Source organism: Ranitomeya variabilis, chromosome 7 (assembly GCF_051348905.1).
Source record: "Ranitomeya variabilis isolate aRanVar5 chromosome 7, aRanVar5.hap1, whole genome shotgun sequence".
NCBI classification, from domain to species: domain Eukaryota; kingdom Metazoa; phylum Chordata; class Amphibia; order Anura; family Dendrobatidae; genus Ranitomeya; species Ranitomeya variabilis.
In genome coordinates, this window is record NC_135238.1 from 121908981 (window position 1) to 121925984 (window position 17004).

Genomic DNA, 17004 nt, shown 5'->3' on the forward strand with positions numbered 1-17004 from the left:
TGGGGACAGGGGGGCCAACCCGTAATTTGCATCGTAACATGTTACAACGGTGCTGGTTTGAAGATTCGGCGCCTATTCCCCCAGAGCCAGAGGCCATGTCCCAAGGGGCGGGAACTCTGAATGATCTTGAGTTTGATGGTGTGCTTACTCCTGCGCCTGCTTATTTGCCCCCTGTGACCAATCTTGCCTCGTGTGATGAGAATGTTGAGAATGTGGCGGATGCTGTTGAGGAGAGCGCATCAGGTCAACTGCTTGGTCCTGACGCTGTATCGCGGGACATCGAGCCGCGGAAGGAGGCAACTCCACTTGCGCCCACTAACACGATCACGGAAGAGACTTTAGCTCCCTCTAGGGTTGCACCTGTTGATGAAGGACTCAGGAGAACTACACGATCTACGGCAGGAATACCGCCTCAGCGATATGCTCAGGATGAATTTGAGTGGGAAGGTATGTCGAGGACGCCAACCTCTAGTGGGGTGGCATGTAAGAGGGTGAACTGTAGTCCCACTGAGAGGGCACTAGGACCCTGTGGTTTTTGCCTGTTGCAGCAGAGAACAGATCCTGCAAGACTCCGAGAGACAATCTGTGCTGGTGGGTGGGGTCTGGTGTCTTCTGTGTAAAAGTGAAACAAGGAAGTGAGAGAGAGAAAAGTGCGGGAAGAAAAGACAGAAGCTATGTGATAGCAAAGAGACTGTGAGAGGATTTTACTGCGAGTTTGTTGGAGAAAAAGAAGCTATTGAGAGACTTTGCATTGCGAACGTTTTCCTGGAGGAAAGCTAACCTTTGTTCAACTCTGTGAGAGACCTTCTGTCCCTAACGTTTTTCTGGAGAGGAGCTAACCTTATTTTGAAAGACTGGAACTTTACTGCAAATCCACTACGTGTTTGAGAGTCTGTGATTCCCTGTGCATCGTGTGGAGGAACAAGCCTGGACAGACTGCGGATACAGAGACGGACGGGCTGCCGTGGAAGCATTCCTAGGAGCTACAGAAGAAGAGACAACATCGTGAGGCCACTAACTAAGTCCCCGGCGTTTGGGCTCAGCATCCGCCGATCAGACAAGAGGAGCTTGCTGTAACTTATTGGCGCTGAAGATATAGACTGGCTGCAGCCTGTGCGGATTCCTACCTGCGAGGAGATCCATCTTAAGATACGGTACCATAAGTTATAGATACCCGGGTATCCCTGCTCATAGTGTTTACTTGTTACTTTAGAGGTGCATCTTACAATAGAGTTGTGTAAGTTATACTCAGTGTGCCATTCCAGGGGCTCCCTTGATAACACTACAATCAATTTACACTTGTTCCTGTTTTAGTTTCCTTGTTAGGTAAATTTCTTATTAGTCTGTTGTAGCATACAGTTCTCAGGAGACCTTGGAGTGGCACAGTGATTTCAGCTGCTGCTGAGCTGGTGTATCTTGGGGTGCATTTACTTAAAAATTCTCCATATTACCTTTATTGTTTTGCCTTTGAGTAAATACCGTTGGAGATTTCTGCCTTAGTCTTGGTTTGTGACTCACTGGATCTTATTCGGACCTCTGGTCATTACAACTGTATACCGAGTTCTCCCGAAGGCAGCTCGCGCTGTTCGGGTGAACTCGTTCGGTACTCACTGCGGCTGCGCGGACTCTCCGGCTGACCGGAGATGAACTCTGGAGCGTGGGAAATTTTTTCTCATGCTATCTGTTCATCTCCGTTCAGCCGCTGAGGCTGCGCAGATATGAAATATGTCATGTGCAGTTATGTTTACAAGGGAACAGGTGCATTAGCACCGGTTCCTTTGTAAATCAATTTTTTTTTTTTTTTTTTACCCTTGGATTACCAGTTTAATAAAATGTGGTCAAAAACTGGGTGTCTTTATTTCATTAAAATTTTGAAATCATTTGTCTGTCTTTATTAACCCTTTTCATGTGCAAGGGTTAACAATGGATAGGTGTCATAATTGACGCCTCTCCATTATTAACCTGGCTTAATGTCACCTTACAATAGCAAGGTGGCATTAACCCTTCATTACCCCATAGCCCACCGCTACAGGGAGTGGGAAGAGAGTGGCCAAGTGCCAGAATAGGCGCATCTTCCAGATGTGCCTTTTCTGGGGTGGCTGGGGGCAGATCTTTTTAGCCACGGGGGGGCCAATAACCATGGACCCTCTCCTGGCTATTAATATCTGCCCTCAGTCACTGGCTTTACCATTCTGGCGGAGAAAATTGCGCGGGAGCCCACGCCATTTTTTCCTGTGATTTAACCCTTTAATAGCTTTAGCGCCCAAATATGTCCCCCTCCAAAAAAATGACATGGTTTACTGTATGTTAGGCTACGTTCACATTTGCGGTCCTCGCCGCAGCGTTGGGCGCCACAGCGGCGCCGCATGCATCATGCACCCCTATATTTAACATGGGGGCGCATGGACATGCGTTGTGCTGCGTTTTGCGCCGCATGGTCGCAAGCGTTGGACGCAAGAAACGCTTCAAGTTGAAATTTTTTTGCGTCCAACTTTCGGCCAAAAAGGACGCACGCGGCGCAAAACGCAGCGTTTTAGCATGCGTTTTGCCGCGTTTTAGTTTGCGTTGTGCGCTGCGGCGCCGACGCTGCGGCGCACAATGCACGTGTGAACATAGCCTTATTCCATATAAGAGAAGAGAGGAGATATAAAAAACCGGGAATTTAATTACAGGCCTTTCTGCAATCTAGCGCTGTATGTAATAGTGAAATATATATATATATATATATATATATATATATATATATATATATATATATATATACACGCACACACACACACACTAGATGGTGGCCCGATATACGTGGTATGTCGCCCAGCCCACATAGTATATCGCGCAGACCACATAGTATATAGCACTGCCCATGTACTATATATCCCTGCCACTTATATAGCTCAGTCCATGTAGTATATTGCCCAGCCACGTATATAGCACATCCCATGTAGTATATTGCCCAGCCACTTATTTAGCACATCCCATGTAGTATATAGCACAGGCCACGTAGTATATTGCCCAGCCACGTATATAGCACATCCCATGTAGTATATTGCCCAGCCACTTATTTAGCACATCCCATGTAGTATATAGCACAGGCCACGTAGTATATTGCCCAGCCACGTATATAGCACATCCCATGTAGTATATTGCCCAGCCACGTATATAGCACATCCCATGTAGTATATTGCCCAGCCACTTATTTAGCACATCCCATGTAGTATATAGCACAGGCCACGTAGTATATTGCCCAGCCACGTATATAGCACATCCCATGTAGTATATTGCCCATCCACTTATTTAGCACATCCCATGTAGTATATAGCACAGGCCACGTAGTATATTGCCCAGCCACGTATATAGCACATCCCATGTAGTGTATTGCCCAGACACTTATTTAGCACATCCCATGTAGTATATAGCACAGGCCACGTAGTATATTGCCCAGCCACGTATATAGCACATCCCATGTAGTATATTGCCCTGCCACTTATTTAGCACATCCCATGTAGTATATAGCACAGGCGACGTAGTATATTGCCCAGCCACGTATATAGCACATCCCATGTAGTATATTGCCCAGCCACTTATTTAGCACATCCCATGTAGTATATAGCACAGGCCACGTAGTATATTGCCCAGCCACGTATATAGCACATCCCATGTAGTATATTGCCCAGCCACTTATTTAGCACATCCCATGTAGTATATAGCACAGGCCACGTAGTTAGGGTTGAGCGAAACGGGTCGATCATTTTCAAAAGTCGCCGACCTTTGGCTAAGTCGGCGTCTCATGAAACCCGATCCGACCCCTGTGCTTGTCGGCCATGCGGTACGCGACTTTCGCGCCAAAGTCGCGTTTCAATGACGCGAAAAGCGCCATTTCTCAGCCAATGAAGGTGAACGCAGAGTGTGGGCAGCGTGATGACATAGATCCTGATCCCCACCATCTTAGAGAAGGGCATTGCAGTGATTGGCTTGCTGTCTGCGGCGTCACAGGGGCTATAAAGGGGCGTTCCCGCCGACCGCCATCTTACTGCTGCTGATCTGAGCTTAGGGACAGGTTGCTGCCGCTTCGTCAGAAGCAGGGAGAGCGTTAGGCAGGGTCCACTAACCACCAAACCGCTTGTGCTGCAGCGATTTCCACTGTCCAACACCACCTTCGGTGTGCAGGGACTGTGGAAGCTATTTTTTTTTTTTTTTCCCCTCAGCGCTGTAGCTCATTGGGCTGCCCTAGAAGGCTCAGTGATAGCTGTATTGCTGTGTGTACGCCACTGTGGAAACCAACTGCTTTTTTCAAAGCACATATCCTCTTGTTCCTTCCTTTCTGCACAGCTATCTTTTTTGTTTGTCCACACTTTTTATTTAATTTGTGCATCAGTCCACTCCTATTGCTGCCTGCCATACCTGGCTTAGATTACTGCAGGGAGATAGTAATTGTAGGACAGTCCCTGTTTTTTTTTTGTTTTTTTTGTGGGAGATTAAGATTGGCATTTCTGCTACAGTGCCATCCCTGTGTGTGCCATCTCTCACTGAGTGGGCCATAGAAAGCCTATTTATTTTTTCCGTGATTTGTGTTCTAAATTCTACCTCAACACAAAAACACTACATCAATCAGTGGGAGAAAAATATTGGCCTCAGTCAGGGCTTGTGTGCCACTGCTGTGTGTGCTATCTCTCATTCAGTGGGCTATAGAAAGCCTATTTATTTTTTTTATTTTTTTAATATTATTTGGTTTCTAAAGTCTCCCTGAAAAAAAAAAAAAACCTAAAAAAACAGTGGGAGAGTAATATTGCCCTTTCAGCTTGTGTGCCAGTCTTGACTCCTGGGTGTGCCACCTCTCTCTCTCATTCAGTGGGCCATAGAAAGGCTATTTATTTTTTTGTTTTTTTTAATATTATTTGGTTTCTAAAGTCTCCCTGAAAAAAAAAAAAATACCTAAAAAAACAGTGGGAGAGTAATATTGCCCTTTCAGCTTGTGTGCCAGTCTTGACTCCTGGGTGTGCCACCTCTCTCTCATTCAGTGGGCCATAGAAAGCATTTTTTTTTTTTTCCCTTGATTTGTGTTCTAAAATCTACCTCAACACAAAAACACTACATCAATCAGTGGGAGAAAAATATTGGCCTCAGTCAGGGCTTGTGTGCCACTGCTGTGTGTGCTATCTCTCATTCAGTGGGCTATAGAAAGCCTATTTATTTATTTATTTATTTTCTTATTATTTGGTTTCTAAAGTCTCCCTGAAAAAAAAAAAAAATAAATAAAAAAACAGTGGGAGAGTAATATTGCCCTTTCAGCTTGTGTGCCAGTCTTGACTCCTGGGTGTGCCACCTCTCTCCCTCTCATTCAGTGGGCCATAGAAAGCCTTTTTTTTTTTTTTTTTTAAATATTATTGGGTTTCTAAAGTCTCCCTTAAAAAAAAAAAATACATAAAAAAACAGTGGGAGAGTAATATTGCCCTTTCAGCTTGTGTGCCAGTCTTGACTCCTGGGTGTGCCACCTCTCTCTCATTCAGTGGGCCATAGAAAGCATTTTTTTTTTTTTCCTTGATTTGTGTTCTAAAATCTACCTCAACACAAAAACACTACATCAATCAGTGGGAGAAAAATATTGGCCTCAGTCAGGGCTTGTGTGCCACTGCTGTGTGCGCTATCTCTCATTCAGTGGGCTATAGAAAGCCTATTTATTTATTTATTTTTTTTCTTATTATTTGGTTTCTAAAGTCTCCCTGAAAAAAAAAAAAAATAAATAAAAAAACAGTGGGAGAGTAATATTGCCCTTTCAGCTTGTGCGCCAGTCTTGACTCCTGGGTGTGCCACCTCTCTCTCTCTAATTGTGGGCCATAGAAAGCCTTTTTTTTTTTTTTTTTTTAATATTATTTGGTTTCTAAAGTCTCCCTGAGAAAAATAAATAAATAAATTAGGTGGGAGATTAATATTGACATTAGTGCTTGAGTGACAGTCCTGCGTGTGTGTCATCTCTGTGATTTTGTGCCACAGAAAACAGAGTGTGTAACATTGTGCCTGATTTTCCTTGTGGTCTCACCAACCTGTTAAGGGATATTGAAATCATACTGAAGTTATAGCTCACCGTGTAAGTTGTTTGACAGCAACAAATAAAGTTACTTTGGTTAAGATTTTAAAACAATGAGGAAGTCTGGTGCAAGAGGTCGTCGTGGGCGTTCATTGTCAGCTGGTAATGATGGTAGTGGTAGTGGAGCATCAGGTGGTCGTGGGGATAAAAATATTCCACCTAAGTCTGGAGCTGTGGAGCCAGTTTCGTCGTCAGGCTACACAAGGCCTCGAACGCTCTCTTTTCTGGGAGTAGGAAAACCGCTTTTAAAGGCGGAGCAGCAACAGCAAGTTTTGGCTTACATTGCAGACTCAGCCTCTAGCTCTTTTGCCTCCTCTTCAGAAACTGGTAAATGTAAAAGCAGCGCGTCGCTTGTGGATGTTCACGGTCAGGGACAAGTCGCTTCCTTGTCCTCCTCAGCAAAAACTACAACAAGAGAGAAGGATGCAGCAGGCGACACAACGGGTCACTCCATGGAGCTCTTTACACATACCGTCCCTGGCTTAGAAAGTGAAACATTTAACAGGCCATGCCCATTACAAGTAGATTCTGACATGGAGTGCACTGATGCACAGCCACAGCCAGAGTACTATGCTGCTCCTTTGACTCAGACCACCACATTGCCCTCTCAGGGTACAGATCCACAATCAGACCCTGATGAGACTATGTTGCCCCGCCACGAACGCTATACCACCGACCGACACAGTGACACAGACGAAGTTGCACACGAGCTCGAAGAGGAGGTAATAGATGACCCAGTTATTGACCCCGATTGGCAGCCATTGGGGGAACAGGGTGCAGGCGGCAGTAGTTCAGAAGCGGAGGTGGAGGAGGGGCCGCAGCAGGCATCAACATCGCAACAGGTTCCATCTGCCGTGCCTGTATTTGGCCCAAAACGCGTGTCAAAGCCAAAACCTGTTGGAGCACAGCGTTGCCATCCGGTTAAAGCTCAGTCTGCAATCCCTGAAAAGGGATCCGAGTCTAGGAAGAGTGCAGTCTGGCATTTTTTTAAACAACATCCAACTGATCAGCGCAAAGTCATCTGTCAAAAATGTTCAACTAGCTTAAGCAGAGGTCAGAATCTGAAAAGTCTAAATACTAGTTGCATGCATAGACACTTAACCACCATGCATTTTCAAGCCTGGACTAACTAACAAACGTCCCTTAAGGTTGTAGCACCCTCGGCCAATGAAGCTAGTCAGCAACGCAACATCCCTTCCGTCACTGTAAGGCCACCATTTTCCGCACCACCGGCAGTATCTGTGCAGGTTTCTTTGCCAGCCAAAAGCAGTCAGGGTCAGGGAATCACCAGTTTTGTAGGAGGAAATATTGCATCTAGGGCACCGGCGGAAACAATACCGTCTCCAACCGTCTCTCAGTCTGCCATGTACACCGGCACACCCGAAAGTTCCACGATCTCCAGCTCTCCAGTCCAGATCACCCTACATGAGACTCTGGTTAGAAAAAGGAAGTACTTATCCTTGCATCCGCGTACACAGTGTTTTAACGCCCACATAGCTAGACTAATCTCGTTAGAGATGATGCCCTACCGGTTAGTTGAAAGCGAAGCTTTCAAAGCCCTGATGGAGTACGCTGAACCACGATACGAGCTACCCAGTCGACACTTTTTTTCCAGAAAAGCCATCCCAGCCCTGCACCAGCATGTTAAACAGCGCATCGTCCATGCACTCAGGCAATCTGTGAGTACAAAGGTGCACCTGACTACAGATGCATGGACCAGTAGGCATGGCCAGGGACGTTATGTGTCCATCACGGCACACTGGGTGAATGTGGTGGATGCAGGGTCCACAGGCGACATCAATTTAGGGACAGTTGTGCCTAGCCCACGGTCTAGGAAACAGTTGGCTGTAGGCGTTCGCACCCCCTCCTCCTCCTCCTCCTCGTCCTCCTGCAGAAGCTACAGCTCTTCCACAGAACGCAGTCTGCCAACCACTCCATCGGCAGATGACACTGTTGCACACCAGTTGTCCCATTATGGGCCAGCTACTGCCAAGCGTCAGCAGGCTGTATTGGCTATGAAGTGTTTGGGCGACAACAGACACACCGCGGAAGTTCTGTCCGAGTTCTTGCAACAAGAAACGCAGTCGTGGCTGGGCACAGTAGATCTTGAGGCAGGCAAGGTAGTGAGTGATAACGGAAGGAATTTCATGGCTGCCATCTCCCTTTCCCAACTGAAACACATTCCTTGCCTGGCTCACACCTTAAACCTGGTGGTGCAGTGCTTATTGAAAACTTATCCTGGGTTCTCCGACCTGCTCCTCAAAGTGCGTGCACTTTGCTCACATATCCGACGTTCGCCTGTACACGCCAGCCGTATGCAGACCTATCAGCGGTCTTTGAACCTTCCCCAGCATCGCCTAATCATAGACGTTGCAACAAGGTGGAACTCAACACTGCACATGCTTCAGAGACTGTGCGAACAGAGGCGTGCTGTTATTTATTTGTGGGAGGATACACGGGCAGGCAGTAGGATGGCAGACATGGAGTTGTCAGGTGTGCAGTGGTCTAAGATACAAGACATGTGTCAAGTCCTTCAGTGTTTTGAGGAATGCACACGGCTGGTTAGTGCAGACAACGCCGTAATAAGCATGAGCATCCCCCTAATGCGTCTGCTGATGCAAAGTTTGACGCACATAAAGGAGCAGGCGTCTGCACCAGAGGAAGAGGAAAGCCTTGATGACAGTCAGCCATTGTCTGGTCAGGGCAGTGTACAGGACGAGGTAGCGGGCGAAGAGGAGGTGGAGGACGAGGAGGATGATGGGGATGAGTATATTTTTAATGCCGAACCTTTCCCGGGGGCACAGGAAATTGGTTGCGTGTCACGGCCGGGTTCTGGTTTTTTGAGGGACACAAGTGACGTAGATTTGCCTGCAACTGCCCCTCAACCAATCACAACCGGAGATTTGACAACTGGAACTTTGGCCCACATGGCGGATTATGCCTTACGTATCCTAAAAAGGGACACACGCATTACGAAAATGATGAGCGATGACGATTACTGGTTGGCCTGCCTCCTTGATCCACGCTATAAAGGCAAATTGCAAAATATTATGCCACATGAGAACTTGGAACTAATATTAGCAACCAAACAATCAACTCTTGTTGACCGTTTGCTTCAGGCATTCCCAGCACACAGCGCACGTGATCGTTCTCACACGAGCTCCAGGGGGCAGCAGACTAGGAGTGTTAGGGGTGCACACATCAGAAGTGGCGTTGGACAGAGGGGTTTTCTAACCAGGTTGTGGAGTGATTTTGCTATGACCGCAGACAGGACAGGTACTGCTGCATCAATTGAAAGTGACAGGAGACAACATTTGTCCAGTATGGTTACTAACTATTTTTCATCCCTTATCGATGTTCTCCCTCAACCGTCATTCCCATTTGATTACTGGGCCTCCAAATTAGACACCTGGCCAGAATTGGCAGAATATGCATTGCAGGAGCTTGCTTGCCCGGCAGCAAGTGTCCTATCAGAAAGAGTATTCAGTGCTGCAGGTTCAATATTAACCGAAAAAAGGACTCGTCTGGCTACCCAAAATGTTGACGATCTAACATTCATTAAAATGAACCACAACTGGATTTCGAAATCTTTTGCCCCACCTTGCCCGGCCGACACCTAGCTTTCCTATGAAAAGCTCTTGCCTGTGAATTACTTTTCTAATGTCTAATTTGCTGCAGCTGATTGTACAGCATACGACATGCTTACACCTCCCTAAATGGCCAAACTCCCCACACGGGGCCGTGGTATCGCGACTTGGCGCAAGCACCCGTGAGACTGCTGTTTGTCTGAAGAGGTGGGTGTGCTCGCTTTTGGTTGACGGCATTGCTACTGGGTCCCTCATAGTACAATGTAGTGTCTCTGGCGGTGGTGGTGCGCACCCAACGTCAGACACACCGTTGTAACATGAGGGGCCCTGGGGCGGTCCCGCCGGCCTCAAGAGAGTTCCCCCCTACCCCAGCTCAAAATGTGCTCTACCACGTGCAAAATTATGTCGCACAGCTCCACCAATCTTTAGTCTATTCGCTGACATCATTCCATGTCTGGCACTGACAATACAAATTTGTAGACATCTATGTTGCAACTTAAAGTAGTCTGTGTCTGTGTCCTATATTGGCACCATTAAATAGTTACTGCCAAATTACTATGTCAGAAACTCAGTAGATGAGACCACCCCTGTACCTAAGTATGCCACCTTTTTTTTTGTTTTGGTTGTTTTGCGAGACATTAACATCTATTTATATTTTGGGAGTACTGGGACAGACACTCCTTGCACTACTCCTCCACTCACCACCAAGCTGCCTGTGTATCCATGTAACCGCTGTAAAGCTGCCATGAGCCTATTGTTTGTTATTTTACGCCTTTGATAGCCTGTCTGCGGTCCCTACTTTAAATACTCCTCCACTAACCACCAAGCTGCCTGCCCGTGTATCCATGTAACCGCTGTAAAACTGCCATGAGACTATTGTTTGTTATTTTAGGCCTTTGATAGCCTGTCTGCGGTCCCTACTTTAAATACTCCTCCACTCACCACCTAGCTGCCTGTGTATCCATTTAACCGCTGTAAAACTGCCATGAGCCTATTGTTTGTTATTTTAGGCCTTTGATAGCCTGTCTGCAGCCCCTACTTGCAATACTCCTCCACTGACCACAATGCTGCCTGGAGTGCCTGCCTGTGTATCCATGTAACCGATGTAAAACTGCCATGACTGCCTACTGTTTGTTATTTTAGGCCTTTGATAGCCTGTCTGCAGCCCCTACTTGCAATACTCCTCCACTGACCACAATGCTGCCTGGAGTGCCTGCCTGTGTATCCATGTAACCGATGTAAAACTGCCATGACTGCCTACTGTTTGTTATTTTAGGCCTTTGATAGCCTGTCTGCAGCCCCTACTTGCAATACTCCTCCACTGACCACAATGCTGCCTGGAGTGCCTGCCTGTGTATCCATGTAACCGATGTAAAACTGCCATGACTGCCTACTGTTTGTTATTTTAGGCCTTTGATAGCCTGTCTGCGGCCCCTACTTGCAATACTCCTCCACTGACCACAATGCTGCCTGGAGTGCCTGCCTGTGTATCCATGTAACCGATGTAAAACTGCCATGACTGCCTACTGTTTGTTATTTTAGGCCTTTGATAGCCTGTCTGCGGCCCCTACTTGCAATACTCCTCCACTGACCACAATGCTGCCTGGAGTGCCTGCCTGTGTATCCATGTAACCGATGTAAAACTGCCATGACTGCCTACTGTTTGTTATTTTAGGCCTTTGATAGCCTGTCTGCAGCCCCTACTTGCAATACTCCTCCACTGACCACAATGCTGCCTGGAGTGCCTGCCTGTGTATCCATGTAACCGATGTAAAACTGCCATGACTGCCTACTGTTTGTTATTTTAGGCCTTTGATAGCCTGTCTGCAGCCCCTACTTGCAATACTCCTCCACTGACCACACCAATGCTGCCCGTGTACCCCTGGAACCTATTTAAAAGTTCATAGAGCCTAGTTATATATTTTATTTACTATTAATAAGGCCATGATGGACTACGCTGTACCACGCTACAAGCTAACCAGTCGACACTTCTTTTGCGAGAAAAGCCATCCCAACCCTCCACCAGCATGTAGAAGACCGCATTGTCCATGCACTCTGGCAATCTGTGAGTACAAAGGTGCACCTGACAACAGACGCATGGACCTGTAGGCATGGCCACGGAAGATTACGTGTCCATTACGGCGCAATGGGTTAATGTGTTGGATGCATGGTCCACAGGGGACAGCCTACTAAGTCTGTCTGCAGTACCTAATTCAAATTGTCCTCCACTGTCTAAATCGGAGCTTCCACCTTCTGGCTTTCGGCCTATAGTATCAGAAATTAAACTGCATTTGGCCTTCAACTTTGGTTAGGGCCTACTAACGGCTTCTGCCCCTCCCTGGTGTTGCCCTCAACTAAATAAAGCTGAGCTTCAACCTTCTGCTCCAAATTACCATTTTAAAAAATGCAATAGGCTTTTCCGGCCTACTAAAGGTGTCTGTCTGTGTGCCCCTGCCTGGTGTTGTCCTCAACTGAATAAAGCTGAGCTTCAACCTTCTGCTCCAAATTACCATTTTAAAAAATGCAATAGGCTTTTCCGGCCTACTAAAGGTGTCTGTCTGTGTGCCCCTGCCTGGTGTTGTCCTCAACTGAATAAAGCTGAGCTTCAACCTTCCGGCTCTCATTAAGTGGTTTTTAAAAAACAAAATGGTGGTTAGGGCCTACTAACGGCTTCTGCCCCTCCCTGGTGTTGCCCTCAACTAAATAAAGCTGAGCTTCAACCTTCTGCTCCAAATTACCATTTTAAAAAATGCAATAGGCTTTTCCGGCCTACTAAAGGTGTCTGTCTGTGTGCCCCTGCCTGGTGTTGTCCTCAACTGAATAAAGCTGAGCTTCAACCTTCTGCTCCAAATTACCATTTTAAAAAATGCAATAGGCTTTTCCGGCCTACTAAAGGTGTCTGTCTGTGTGCCCCTGCCTGGTGTTGTCCTCAACTGAATAAAGCTGAGCTTCAACCTTCCGGCTCTCATTAAGTGGTTTTTAAAAAACAAAATGGTGGTTAGGGCCTACTAACGGCTTCTGCCCCTCCCTGGTGTTGCCCTCAACTAAATAAAGCTGAGCTTCAACCTTCTGCTCCAAATTACCATTTTAAAAAATGCAATAGACTTTTCCGTCCTACTAAAGGTGTCTGCCCCTCCCTGGTGTTGTCCTCAACTGAACAAAGCTGAGCTTCCACATTCTGGCTTTCGCCCTATACTATCAGATATTAAACTGCATTTGGCCTACTAGTGTGGTTAGGCCCTTGAAACAGTGTCTGCTGCTCTTGGGTTTGCTACTCCACTGAACAAAGCAATGCCGCCTGTTTAGTCCTGTTACCAATTTTGAACTGCATTTAGCCTACTTTATTCTTTGGCCCTATATCTGTTTCCTCCTCATCCTGCCCATTGCCCAGCCACTGCTAAATGAGTCTGCTGGTACATTGACCTAGACCACTACATTCCCCTTGTACTCTACACAGCCAGAATCTGACCCTGCTGAAAGTAAGGTTCCCCTTCCCGCATGTTATACCACCTTACACAGGGACAAAGAGGAAGGTGCAGATGAAAGTGCAGGTTCCTTCATCAGGTGGGGGGGCATACTCGTTGGCGACGTCACTGGCACAGGGCCCCTCAGAGTACGCAAAAGTGTCGCTGCTGGTGGGAGGCGCCCCCGCCATGCAAACACACCGCCGTACTTTGAGGGGCCCTGTGCCAGTGCCAATGCGAACGAGTGGGCCCCCCCCCTGCTTGCTCAGGATCACAGCACTTGCAACGTTTAAATACTTACCTTTCCCTGCAACACCGCCGTGACGTAGTCCGCATTTCCTGGGCCCACGAAAAACTTGAGCCAGCCCTACTCCCCCCACAACTTTTGCCAAATGACCCCCAATTCCCTATGCCCAACTATTATTATACAGTTAATTAAGATTGGCAAGCTTCAGAAACAAGAATGGATGTTTTTGGCATTAAAATGGGCACTGTAGGTGTTTTCCTGGCCTCCACTCACTGCCGACTATGCTTCCCCATTGACTTGCATTGGGTTTCGTGTTTCGGTCTATCCCCGACTTTTAGCGATAATCGGCCGACTGCACTCGACTCGACTCTGGACAAAATCGGGTTTCCCAAAACCCTACTCGATCTTAAAAAAATGAAAGTCGCTCAACCCTACACGTAGTATATTGCCCAGCCACGTATATAGCACATCCCATGTAGTATATTGCCCAGCCACTTATATAGCACAGCCCATGTAGTATATAGCACAGGCCATGTAGTATATTGCCCAGCCACGTATATAGCACATCCCATGTAGTATATTGCCCAGCCACTTATATAGCACAGCCCATGTAGTATATAGCACAGGCCATGTAGTATATAGCCCAGCCACGTAGTAGCAGGGAGAAAAATTTTGTGCGTAACGACCCAAGAAACCTTCACTTACATGTATTTTCTTGCACACGGTCTTTGTGCAACTGTAGATAACCGTATATTTCTGTTCTTTCACTGTAAATTGTAATACAAATTTTCCCTTGTAATCTGTTATTTTTCAGATTGAAAAACACCCGGAGGTCTGGGACCGGTCACATGAGAATTACAAGGGGTCAAAGCGGGATGCCTGGCCCAAGATAGTAACAACTCTATTTCCTGAGTGGCCAAATCTATCTAAACAGTGGCAAACAACAATTTGTAAGTATTGATTTCTTAAATTTTTTGGAAAAAGTAAGGAAATGGGATTAGTAATATTTTATATTTAAATTCTTTCATTTCAGTGGGCGATGTGAGGAAGAGGTGGCGGTCAGTGACAGATCGATTCATGAAGTCCCTCAAGACTCCGAGTGGCAGCTCGCCGCCAAGGAAGCGGGTGCCATATGCAGACCAGCTGCAGTTTATATTGGGAAGCCGGAGTTTGAGGAGGTAGTTTATATATAAAAATTGTTTAGCTTGACATAATGATTGAAAATATTAATTTTTTAACATTGTTTTTTTTCTTTGGTCTGCAGAACTGAAAGCAACGTGTGTGCCCAAACACCTCCGGACCTAGGTGACTCCACGGAGGACAATATTGGAGAGGAAGTAGAAGAATGCAGGATGGGCAGCCAAGCTTCTCCGGGGGACATGTCTTTGTCCGGAAGGTCACAAGAGGTTACCGATACCTTTGGAGAACGTGACATAGCACCTCGTGCGGGAGAAGTTTTGGACTGTAACACTGCTTCTACTTCCTCGGACGCTGCAGCCAACTCTGGTGGTGGTGTGTCGAGGCACATGGGGATGGGGGCTGCTTCTGCCCGTCCCGTGGCTTTGAGAAGGGCGGCACCAAAGAAGTCTAAACAAGCTCAAGTAATAGAAAACTTAACAAGCCGTACGCTCAATCTGCTAGACAATTCGGCAAAGCAGGATGAGCAAGTAAAATTTGGGTCACTTTTGGCAGACCGCCTTAGAACACTGCCACGGGACAAGCAGCAAATGTACATGACAGCAGCCAATTGTCTGTTAACGGCAATTGATGGGACATCCACCCTACCCCCAGCCCAACAAATTATGATGGGTATTTTTAATATTTTTAATAACCCCATTGTGCCTCCACCACCACCACCAGCAGCCGCACCGCAGCGTTATGGGCAGGCGGCCACATACAGGGCTGACCACGTAGAGGCCTACAGTTATGGCCATACACATGGACCTACAGCAACTGGCCATCGTACCAGTACACCCAATTCCAGTCTCTCCTCCCAACATGACTCATTTCCGGGTTATGGATACCACCCGGAATATCACAATTTTTGAGATTGGATGTCTCCTCCTTTTTGAGTAGAGATGGGAGTGTAGACAATGTTTTACTGTGATGAGAGTTCTAGCCCAAATGTGAATAAGTTATTTACGGTTTTTCCACAAAAATCTAAGTTTATTGAAAAAATTTTATTGTTATTGATTTTTGGATATTACATCAGCTAATGTATCTTCCTTTAATAATGTTCACAACATTTTCTGTTATGTAATAAAATTATTTTTTAATGTAATAAAAAAAGTTTTGTTATACTACTCTGAGTTGGAATGATTACCAAATGTGAAGACCGGATAATGTGATCTGATGAAGCAACATTAACAAAAAAAACAAACATGGAAACGATATTTATTCAAATAATATTTTTTTTATTTATTAACAATTATTTGCTTTAAGATTGATGATTAAAAAGGGTCCTTGGTAGCTAGGAAATAGTCTTCACTAGATAGGGATTAGGCCTCGCATTTTCTCTGTTGTTATCATCTCTGCCATACACACTGGTTCCTTTTTTTGTATGGGTTTGGCCATCATATGTTCTCTGCTGTTATCGCTGACGTCCAGGCTTGGGCCTTGATTATGTTTAGGCATCCGATCTTCTCTGCAGTTCAGGCTGCTCAACACCGGCACAAGAGTATTGCCAGTGCACGGCACCTTCAGGACTCATGAAGTAGTCTGCGAAGGTTTCTCTCACACGCACACCCGAGTTACATTGCCTTCCTTGACCAAAGTTGTCCACTGCAACTAATTCTGACACCTGTGGCTCCTCAACTACCTCTGTGCTGTATTCCCGAGCATAGTTGTGGAGCACACAGCATGCCTTTATCACAGTGTCCACGGTCTCCGGATCTAGCTGGATGGCAGTGTGAAAGATCCTCCACCGACTACACATGATCCCGAAGGTACATTCCACATATCTTCGTGCACGGCACAGCCTGTAAATGAAAATCCTACGCCGATCATCCAGTGCTCTTCGTGGGTATGGGCGAAGCAGGTTGGGCTTTAAGGGAAATGCCTCATCCGATACCATCACAAAGGGCACTGGATGTGTGGAACCCGGCAAAGGTCTTGGGGCTGGGAGCGTGCCGCCATCTTGAAGAATTTGAAGTCCAATCTGTGATGACTGCAGCACCCGAGAGTCCCCAGAACTGCCATAAGCACCGACGTCGATGGCAACAAACTTGTAATGTGCGTCAGCCACCGCCATCAGGACCACAGAAAAATACTTCTTATAATTAAAGAAGCTTGATCCTGATCGTGGTGGCTGCTGAACCCTTACATGTTTGCCATCAACAGCACCTACGCAGTTGGGGAAATTGGCCACAGTTTGAAAACCAGCTGCAACCTGCAGCCAAGTCTCCTCGGTTGGGCAAGGCATCACGATGGGCTGCAACGTCTGCCAGATGACGGTACATGTGCACCGTACAATTTGCGAGATGGTGGATTTCCCTAGCCTAAATTGGAGGTGCAGGGATGTGTAGCTCTCTCCTGTAGCTAAAAACCTGATGAGAGAAAAAAAAAATTCTTTAGAATAACTAATAATGGGGGCACTCGCAGCATTGCGGCAGCATTATGGGT

At 46.5% G+C, this 17004-nt stretch overlaps 1 protein-coding gene across 1 annotated transcript; it reads left to right on the forward strand.

Annotated features, from left to right (window-relative positions):
* Positions 1-14200: 14200 nt before the first annotated feature.
* On the forward strand, positions 14201-15431 carry LOC143786252 (uncharacterized). Its single transcript, XM_077275528.1, has 3 exons — positions 14201-14333; positions 14417-14561; positions 14648-15431. The coding sequence occupies exons 2-3, from the start codon at positions 14461-14463 to the stop codon at positions 15429-15431; spliced, it is 885 nt and encodes a 294-aa protein (XP_077131643.1). The 5' UTR covers positions 14201-14333; positions 14417-14460.
* The last annotated feature ends 1573 nt before the right edge of the window (positions 15432-17004 follow it).

Excerpts from the sequence above, each read along its gene's own strand:
- LOC143786252 (XM_077275528.1), top strand. The coding sequence starts at position 14,461 with ATGAAGTCCCTCAAGACTCCGAGTGGCAGCTCGCCGCCAAGGAAGCGG. Across the intron at positions 14,562-14,647 it reads GGAAGCCGGAGTTTGAGGAG|AACTGAAAGCAACGTGTGTG; the intron begins GTAGTTTATATA and ends TTTGGTCTGCAG.